Below are 9834 nucleotides of genomic sequence, written 5' to 3' on the forward strand. Positions count from 1 at the left end.
CCAAGATTAAAAGCAGAGGTCTAGAAAGACAATAAATTCATTTTTGGGCAACCACCGAACTGAAAATACAATATGCAGTGAACCAATTTACCTGGTACTGCTTGCAGCATCTATAGAAGGTGTAGAGCTTCCTTGTGTCTATAAGACTTGCTCACTATCAATATTTACAGTCGGCACCCTAAGCAATATAAATAAATATTAGTAATTGAATCTAGAGAAATTAGAAAAGGTTGTAGCAAAAGTAAGCCAAGTAAGAAAAAGAATTCAGGAATAATAAACTAAATCTTACGTCTGAGAGAAATCATTTTGTCCCTGTGGAGAGTCAAATTGATCCGGAGCAATGTTTGTTGACTGAGCTCCATCATTTCTTTTCTTTAATCTTTTCTCCCTTATTATCTTCAATGCTCGTTTTTTTTTCGGTAGGATTGTCTTTTTCTTGTTCAGTTTTGAAAGTTCATAAAATAAGTATCAAGAAACCTAAAATGTAAGTATCAGTAAAAGAAAATATGATTTGAAAAACTTACTCCTTCTCAGGTTGGGTTGGTATTTTTGCCACTCTTTTTGGTTGTTTTCTTCTTTTTATTATGAGTGTTTTCTCAATTTCATTTCTCTGTAAAATAGATAAACACATTGAATTTATATTGGAGACAAGACACTAATGATGAAGTCAACCAAATCCAAAGATAACACCGAACCAAAATAAGTTAAACTGCTAAATCGAAATCTAAAAGCTCACCGAACTGAAAATAGATATATATGCAATCAACAAAAATACTTACTCGTTTTCAGATTCGCTTGGCACAGGCTTTGTTTTTTTTTGTTTGTTTTTTAACCACCTTCAATGGTTGTTTTCTTTTTTTTTTTGTTGTGTTTTTTTTTTATTTCTTCTTCTCTGCAATACATAAGAACAAGCGCATAAGAACAAATTTAAGCAAATACAAATTAAATGAAATTGATATGAAAATTAAACTTATTGGGTTTCAGATTCAGATTCGGAAAGTCTTTCCTCTTTTGAAGAAGAATCCCTCTCAACATTTTTTTCTTTTTTTTCCTCTAAGTTACTTGTTTTTGTTTTTTCTTTCTTTTTTTGCTTTTTGCACAAAAGTCCCTAAAACAGAAATAAGGTCTCAATTAATTAATCATCAAAATAACAATTTAACAATTCGGTGAACCGAATAAAGTAATTCTACCGAACCGAAAAATATTCATATGGTGAATAGTACATGACAACTATTTATTCATTAAGAAAAATGTTTCTTAATGCAGAAACATTCAAATGAACAAAACTAACAATTGCAAGTAGGACAAATAATTTAATTATAACTTAAAAGCATTTTAAAGCAAATTTTTCGGGGAATTTTAGTATAGTACTTACCAATGGTTGTGTTATTTCGGATGAAATCTGTTCAATGATCTTTTCCCTTGTCCAATAGGCCACACATGGTGTAGGGGGAGCATCAGGTGCAAATGGGCGGGGGAACTTTGTTTCATGGAAGTATATCAACATTAATACAAAAACACAGCCATCAACAGACTGTTTCTTTCCATCTCTCTTGTTTTCAACTTCTTTCATTAAGAAGTTGAGAATATGCTTTGCCCAATCCCATTCCCTAAGGTTGTCCACATGAAAGATCGGTGGCTTGTGAATTGGGGAGGCCACACTTACCGTTGTGGGGAGCAAAAAGCACTTTTATATGAAGACAACAAAAGTCTTCTTGAATTTTTTCTAGTTCTCCTCCCCTTCTACACTCATATCCAGCACATTCCTTGCCAAAGTTGCCAAGGAAATATTCTTGACACTATCAAATATTTCCTTGTCTGCTGGATTCAGCTTGTTGTAATCAACCTTTTCAAGAAAAAGATTCTCTACAATATTTTAATAGCAAAAATAAGTCAAAAACGACCAATTTAATTATCCGGACACCAATAAACTGAAAATAAGTAGTAAGTAGAAAATGTATTACCTCCATTGGTTATGCTGAGGGCAGCTGCTACCTTCCGAGGAGTTATGTTTATTGTCCCCTGTAGAGTTTTCAGGCATCCTCTCTCTATATCAAACCGATCAAGCAATTCTATCAGCAGTGTATTAGAGACGTTCATTTCTGGCACATGTGCCAGACCACTAAATCCCATTCCTTCCACAATATCTTTCTTTTCTTGACTCATTTTCCTGTACACTGTTGCTATTACCTTTGTTTGGCATCTGCAATAGTGAGTTTTCTTCAAGTTTTGAAATAGAAAGTGGGGATATATTTATAATACAAAATAGATATTATTCAAATGAAAGTGGATAAATATATTTAATCTACTTACGTTATAATGTGACTTCTCCTTCATTGTTGCCATTTTCTTGTTGTGCTTTGCTGTAATAAAAAATTTTGGTCAATATTTCATTCAATACATCAACAACCACAAGCATGTGTATGTTAAACAAGTCAATTAGAATGCCACAACCCACCGAACCGAAAATCCTTCATAAACAGAACCAAAATAGAAAAGGCTACCGAACCGAAAAATGTTCATGTGGTTAATAAATGATTATCAGCTTTCAATCAACAAAAATACTATTATAGTAGTATGGCTTATCAAAGTGAAAGAGTTGTCTCTAATGTAACTTGTCCTAAACAAAATTCATTCAATACATCAACAACCATAAGCTTGTGTATGTTAAACAAGTTAATTAGAATGCCACAACCCACCGAACCGAAAATCCCTCATGCACAGAACCGAAATCAAAAAGGCTACCAAACCAAAAAATATTCATGTGGTTAATAAATGATGATCAGCTTTCAATCAACAAAAATACTATTAAAGTAGTATGTCTTATCAAAGTGAAAGAGTTGTCTCTAATGTAAATTGTTATAAACAAAACTCATTCAATACATCAATAACCACAAGCATGTGTATGTCAAACAAGTCAATTAGAATGCAACAACCCACCGAACCGAAAATTCTTCATGCACAGAACCGAAATAAAAATGGCTATCGAACCGAAAAATGTTCATGTGGTTAATAAATAATGATCAGCTTTCAATCAACAAAAATACTATTACAGTAGTATGGATTATCAAAGTGAAAGAGTTGTCTCTAATGTGAATTATTCTAAACAAAACTCATTCAATACATCAACAACCACAAGCATGTGTATGTTAAACAAGTCAATTAGAATGCCACAACCCACCGAATCGAAAATCCCTCATGCACAGAACCCAAATAAAAAAGGTTACCGAACCGAAAAATGTTCATATGGTTAATAAATGATGATCAACTTTCAATCAACAAAAATACTATTACAGTAGTATGGATTATCAAAGTGAAAGAGTTGTCTCTAATGTGAATTTTTTTAAACAAAACTCATTCAATACATCAACAACCCACCGAACCGAAAATCCTTCATGCACAGAACCAAATTCACAAAGGCCACCGAACCGAAAAACGTTCATGTGGTTAATAAATCATTATCAATTTTCAATCAACAAGAATATTGTTCTTCAATGGAAAATAAGTACTAAAGATAGTAACAGAGCTCTAATTAAACTATCCAAACCAATAAGAATAAGTAACTATATCTTAAAGCCCTAGTTATACTGTAAAAATCATTCACAATAGTTCAATCCACTAAACGAAGCAAACCAAACGAGTAAAACTGAAATGAAACTAGGCGAAACGCGACATTGCAAGATTTTAAATGAACAGTAGTTTTCTCATACCTTTTGTAGTCTTTGTTGCTGTTTTCGTTTGTTTCTGGTTGTTGCTTGCGAAATTTTCCGATTCGTTTGCAGTAGTGGTTTCCGCAAAGAATGTGATTGAAGTTTGAGCGATGTTCAGAGAGATTTGAAGAGAGTGAGTGTTTTGGGGCATTGGTTTCGTGTTGAAAATGTAACGTTCGTTCATAATGAAGCGCGAATGGGAAAACGAGACGTTTTTTGTGTGGTGCGTGTTTCTTATTTTGCATTTAATGCGCTTGAAACAATTTGGGCTTGGGTCTATATGGTTATATGGTTATATGGATGTGTAGCAGCCTTGTTTTTTATATTAGCCTGTGATTTTTATCTAATAAAATTTAATGGTATATGTAAGTGTGGCTCATTCAATAAGTACATAATTACGATGATTAGACGATTTTAATCATTTTATAAAATATTTTATGAAAAATGCATCAAAATTAAAATATAGAGTGAATACCCACCCGACTCCTGACAATTATCTCGAAAGGACAACGAGGCCCAAAAAAAAACACCCAATCCGATTCCTGATTTTTTTTTGGAACTGATTAGCCCTGTGTAAAAAAAACAACATTGGTCTAGTGGTTAGCTCACTAGTCCGCTTAAGCAAGTGTCGGGGGTTCGAATCCCGCCTTGTGCATGCAGCAACTCATTGGCCAGCGGCAAACCCTTAAATGGAGCTCAGTACCGCGACGGATTAGTCCTTAACCTGCCGGGTTGGGGGATACCGTGGGAAACCAAAAAAAAAAAATCTGGCCCTTTTTAAAACTAAAGAAGTCATTGATAAGAAGATATATGATAAATTACGAAAGATTTTTTTTATATACACAATTTTTATACTCTCCTATTTTATTTATTAATTATTCTTATATTTTGATATTTAAAAATAAAAAAAGTAAGCATTCTCATTTATTCTATTTTTTCACTATTTATAAAAAAATGAAGACATCTTCGTATTTAGATTCATATTTTGGCCTATCATTTAAAAAAGAAGACAAATATGAGTATCCATGACATTTAAGTAAAAATTATCTTCTGTAAATAACTAACATGTATTTTGGTTTATATATACTCTTTTTGAATAAGAATAATGTTATTATTATTATTTTTTAATTAAATTTTGGTTTATAGTAATTTTAATTTTAATAAATATAATATAAATAAAGCCACATCAACATTAAAATAAAAAAATACTTATCTAATAAATTTGAAGAGTGAATGATATATTAACTTTATGAAGCTCTGAACATGATCAATGGCGGTGACGACACTGGAAGAAGCTTTCAACAGAGGAAGTTGTGTAGCGGCGGCGACGATTTTGCCAAAGCAATCGCCAAACTCGTTGTGGCACAACTCTGCGAGATCGAAGGGTTCCAGAGTTTTCAGCACTTAGCACTTGACACATTATCCGATGTTGCGGTTCGTTACATTTTCAATACAGGAAAATCTGCGCATTACAATGCTAATCTTTCAGGAAGAAATGAATGCAATGTGTTTGATGTGATTCTAGGGTTGGAAGATTTGGGATCAGTTCAAGGCTTTGTGGCTGCTTCTGATGTTGATCATTGCCTTGCAGGTTCCGGAATTGTTCGAGAGATTGTTGATTTTGTTTATGAATCTGAACAGATTCCGTTTGTTTTCGCCGTTCCGAAGTTTCCGGTGACGAGAGAAAGGGCGATGAGTCCTAGTTTCTCGCGAATTGCGGAAGATCCTCCCGGGGAGCATATTCCGACTTGGTTGCCGGCATTTCCTGATCGGAATGGAAGAGGGATGGAAGGTAATGCTGCGAAGGAGGAGCATTCTCTCCTACATTTGCAGAAGCATCTTTTGTCCAATGGTTTTGAAGTATCTACATTTGTTGATCATGGTGATGCTAAGGCCAAACGAATAGCTATAGAAAGTAATCCGTTTCTTGCTGCGCCTTTATGGGATAAGGAAGTTGCTTCTGTTGTTCCTCCTCCGGTAAAGATACTCAATGATGTGGATTCAGGGAATCCTCCTGTTGTGGAAAATTGTGTTAGAGATGAATGTGTTTCTGTAGTGGAGGCATTTGCTCCGGCAATTGAAGGGGTAAAAGGTGCACGGTGCGAGTTTAGGGAAGGGAAGATGACAGAGATTCATTTGAATAAGAAGCATGCTGTGAGTTTTAAGATTGGGACGAGAAATAAATTGTTGGGAAGGTTGGCGGATTTGAGTCCGGAATGAAAGGAGCAGCGGAAAACAAAGATGAGCTCGTTCAGTTGTAAGTCATAATTGTTTTCAAAAGAATTATGATACTTGTTCTGCAGGCTGTTATGGTAGCTAGTTCTTTGATAGTGAAATAGGTCCTTCTCTGCTTATGGGCATTATAACATGGATGTTACAATTTCATAGTAACATGCATGTTACCATTTTGACAATTTATTTTTCAGGTTTGTGCTTGTCATTGACATGTTACTATTTAGTTGATGATTCTTTTTCATTCAAGACTGTTGTCACCCTTAATGACCTTGTGCTATATATTGCATGAAAATATTGTTGAAACTCTAAGGGAAAAAGATGCTAAAGAGAGAAGAGAGAAAATACTATGAAAATTTAAGATGTTAAATTTATACTACAACATTGATCAAAGAAACCTATTTATGTTCCCTTGCCCTTGTGCTTTTCTTGTGTCGCTTCCAAACCATATGCACTAGTTAACTACAAAGTGTTCCTTTCTCCTTCCCTACCCTTCCGTCCAAAACAAAACTCGTAAACATCCCTCAAGTGGTATCTGGTTGAACTACACCTAGTAACTGGCTAAGGCACCAAGTTGCAGCTTCATTTGATCTTTATGAGATGGTATCCTTGTAAAGGAATTCAATATTTAGATATTTTGTCGATTCCATAGCTCAATTTCTTGTTCTATTATTATTTCGAGTTTGTCTGCAGTTTGTTTTTGAGATCTGCCACTAATTTGTGGGTATTATCATTGCTTTTAAGATCCAGCATGTAAAAAACTTAGTATTAGTTTGAGTTGTGATTTTTTCTCTCTTGGTTGGTTTGGTTTAAAGTAGAAAGATAATTTATAATCAGTTATATTAGTCTACTGAATGAAGGAATTGGGCTACAGCACCATACTGTGTATATAGAAAACATGTCATGTTTCCAAGAACATGTACTTTTTAACCTATGCTCTTTGAAGGTGAAAGAAATTGAGATATTTTCTTAATTTTTGTTGGCAGACACCAGACAATGGATACATTAACTATCTTCAAAGGCCACAATCAATGAGTTTAATATGGCTATTGAGCTATAGTGAAGGTAATATTGAGATATAGAAGTAAAGAAATTTAAGACATCTTTGAATGTTAAAAGGTCATGCCCCTGAAATAAACACTTCTGTATTTCTGCATTTATTTCATGAACTATAAATACATGGAAGAAAGATGAAAGAAGACATAAGTGTTAATGAGTTTATATACATCATAATGGTTACTATTAAGCAACTTATTTCTCCTTCGAAAATATATAGTGTATATAAAGTATAAACTATAGACATAAAACAAAGTGGATAAATCAAGACTATTACTTCTGAAACCACTTAATTGGAAATTCCTACTTCGGAAACAGCAGTTGCCTGCAATGCCTACCTGGATAGTTAGCTACTTCACCTCTCACAACTTCTGTAATCAAATCTTTAAAGATCAAGCGTTCAATGTCCAACACAACATTTGGTATCTCAGTGTTGCACTCTGTTGAAATTGTGGGTTGATGCATTAAATCTCCCCATAAGTGACTTGTCGATTCTGCAACCTCATCAACCAACTCAAAGTTTGTGTTTTTGGGTTGTAAATTATCAATTTCTGTGCAAAGCTCATCCAGAAGTTGCCGTCCATTCAGTTTGCGATCTACTACTGCTGGCTGATTTGGCAGGCACCACAGTGTGGAAGGACTCTCCAATATTAGTTTTTGTACTAGAATCTCATTAACAACATCAAATATGAGTTTTCTTTGCATTTCTTCAAGATTATTTATCCTAAGAATCTTCCCAGCATTGTGCTTCATATTGAACTGCAGCTTGTTTGTCTTCAATAGTTCAAGTGCAAAGAACAACTTTGGGTTTATCAGGTGACCTGGTGAATGAACTGCCTGGATTAAGCTGGGGCTACTGAGCAGCCCTGATGCGAGCAATATTTCTGCTATGTATTTACGGTCAGAATCTTTTCTCTCTCTGCAATTGGTGAATTTCTCGCTATTATCGTCATTTTCCCAAAGAACTTTATCCAAATTCTGAGTTTGAAGGTCATCATCACTAGTTCCATTGCTGAAGTTGGCCTCTGTGTTATTGAATGAAAGAGGAAGGTCCAATGCATGCCCTATGTTATCAGGAGTGGCTAAAGCTTCATCTGTAGAAATATAAATATGAAAGAGTTAAAATGTAATCCAAACTCCTTTCCTATATATGATTTTATGTGAATATCACAAAAACTTAAGTGTAGAATATACCTAAATCTTTTGAGGTTTCTGTCTTCTTTTTAATTGGAGAAGGTGGGTCTTCACTGTAAAATCGCAGATCAAGAACAGAAACTGGACTTTGTTGTTCTGAAGTAACTGTTATCATGGCCATAGCACTTTCCTTGCTTAGCTCCTTTGTAGCATTCTGATCAATGAAAGAATATTAAACCTAGTACTTTATGCTTATGGGCAACCATTGTATAATGGGAGGAAGAAATACTTACATTTTGATTCATGTGAGTCACCTGTTGAGTGGAAATGCTGTTGTTGCTTTCAGAATGATCAGCTTGGGTGCCCTCTATGTCACGGTGAGAATCCATGCTTCTGTTGCTGTCAACATTGGAGGAAATAACATCAACTTGATGCTTAAAGTTCCTCTTTTGACACCGGATCTTGCTGAAGCCTTCATTTCTTTGCTGCAAGGTACAAACTTTTTGCTTAGGGGTGGAACTTAGGGACAATGACTCTGATGATTGCTTGTGTTGTCTTCTTTTACTTTTGGACTCTGATGATTGGTTTGTAGGTGAACGCTTCTCAAAACCAAACTTATTTTGTACTCTTGGGCTTCTAGTCTCTGCTGTATGGCTGGAGTTATTGGTGTCCTCTCCATTGATGACCTGAGGGACTTTTGAGGCTTGCATTAATTTTGAAGTTTTCTTCATATTACTCTTATCTGCAGAATGGAAGCGTTGACTAAAAGGATTTGTTGGACCGGTTCCTTTTGCGGTTTGACTTTCAATATTGTCAAGCAATCTTCCATCTTTGGGATCATTGGTAGAAAACTTGATGCGGCCTGATTTGCCATTAGTCATTTCTTTGGTAGCGACATTGGATTTCCTTGAGATTTGTGCTGGCTTCATGATGATAATTGGAAACTTTCTACCCCGGGGTGAACTTGAAATATCATCAGTGACAAATGTTGGGTTGGTCTGTTGTCTTGGGGTCTGTAATTCCGAGCTTTCACTCAGAACTCTGTCAGAAGGGTAATTTGTTTCCTGGTCTCTTGTAATATCTAGTGAATCTTTGTATCTCTGCATTGCTTCCAGAATCTGCTTAAGGGCTCTGAGATCCTTTCCTGAATTTTTAAACTGAAGATCTGCAATCCTTTTCTCAATTTCACCATATACAGAGTGGGAGGGTTTTGAAGCTGTTGTCAAAGTCTCACTTCCCTTGGAAACTTGTAAATCAGGATCTTGGCTTGCATCAGGTTGCCTCCATGGGATTGGTTCAAGTGAAAATCGTGAATCTGGTGTCGCATTTCTGATTAAGGCATTGTCCCTTCTAAAAGTCCCCAAGCACTGGTTTCTTGTTATGGGGGAAATTGGACTTTGGTGTTGGTTATATCCATCACTCATGCAAGACATCTGCGAAGAAGTATCGCAAGCTTGTGTGCAATCTGGGAGTTCTTCCAGTCCCATTAACTTTGCTACAACACTCGATGCTCTCTTAGGAGTTTCCGGTTCTTGCTGCTGCTGCCTAAGCATTGTGCTCGAACTCTCATATCCTCTCTCTGCACCCTTCATGAGATTTTGAGATCTTGTTGCTTCGCTATAACTCTTGTTGGATCCTTCTCTGCTGTCCAAGGAAAGCCTTGGAATTTCCTTGTGCTTTAATAATTGTTGCATTTCCCTCT

General features: G+C 35.4%; 3 protein-coding genes across 6 annotated transcripts in view; 1 reads left to right on the top strand and 2 right to left on the bottom strand.

The window, feature by feature from the left end:
- On the bottom strand, positions 1727 to 2222 carry LOC110268494. The gene is made up of 2 exons (XM_021114704.1): positions 1965 to 2222; positions 1727 to 1866 (listed from the first exon to the last, which is right to left on the bottom strand). The coding sequence occupies exons 1-2, from the start codon at positions 2164 to 2166 to the stop codon at positions 1727 to 1729; spliced, it is 342 nt and encodes a 113-aa protein (XP_020970363.1). The 5' UTR covers positions 2167 to 2222.
- On the top strand, positions 4963 to 8669 carry LOC107623627 (transcription initiation factor TFIID subunit 8-like). Of its 3 annotated transcripts, none has more exons than XR_002356764.1 (3): positions 4963 to 5967; positions 6929 to 7007; positions 8479 to 8669. XR_002356764.1 is itself a non-coding variant. In XM_021115028.1 (2 exons), exon 1 carries the CDS (start codon positions 4974 to 4976, stop codon positions 5928 to 5930), a length of 957 nt encoding a protein of 318 aa, XP_020970687.1. In that variant the 5' UTR covers positions 4963 to 4973; the 3' UTR covers positions 5931 to 5967; positions 8479 to 8570. The 3 variants fall into 3 exon arrangements, 1 of the variants encoding a protein (XP_020970687.1); XR_002356763.1 differs by lacking the exon at positions 8479 to 8669 and adding an exon at positions 7320 to 7452; XM_021115028.1 differs by lacking the exon at positions 6929 to 7007 and having other exon boundaries at positions 8479 to 8570.
- Positions 7028 to 9834, bottom strand: part of LOC107623626 (protein LONGIFOLIA 1-like) — a 5115-nt gene continuing 2308 nt past the window's right edge. For both annotated transcript variants that reach the window (XM_021115027.1, XM_016325964.2), the window contains 3 exons: positions 8426 to 9834; positions 8193 to 8346; positions 7028 to 8092 (listed from right to left, as the gene is read on the bottom strand). In XM_021115027.1, the coding sequence (XP_020970686.1) occupies positions 7302 to 8092; positions 8193 to 8346; positions 8426 to 9834 (2354 nt within the window). In that variant the 3' untranslated portion in view covers positions 7028 to 7301. The remainder of the gene's footprint in view (positions 8093 to 8192; positions 8347 to 8425) is intronic.

The sequence above is a fragment of the Arachis ipaensis genome, chromosome B10 (assembly GCF_000816755.2).
Source record: "Arachis ipaensis cultivar K30076 chromosome B10, Araip1.1, whole genome shotgun sequence".
In the NCBI taxonomy this organism is placed as follows: domain Eukaryota; kingdom Viridiplantae; phylum Streptophyta; class Magnoliopsida; order Fabales; family Fabaceae; genus Arachis; species Arachis ipaensis.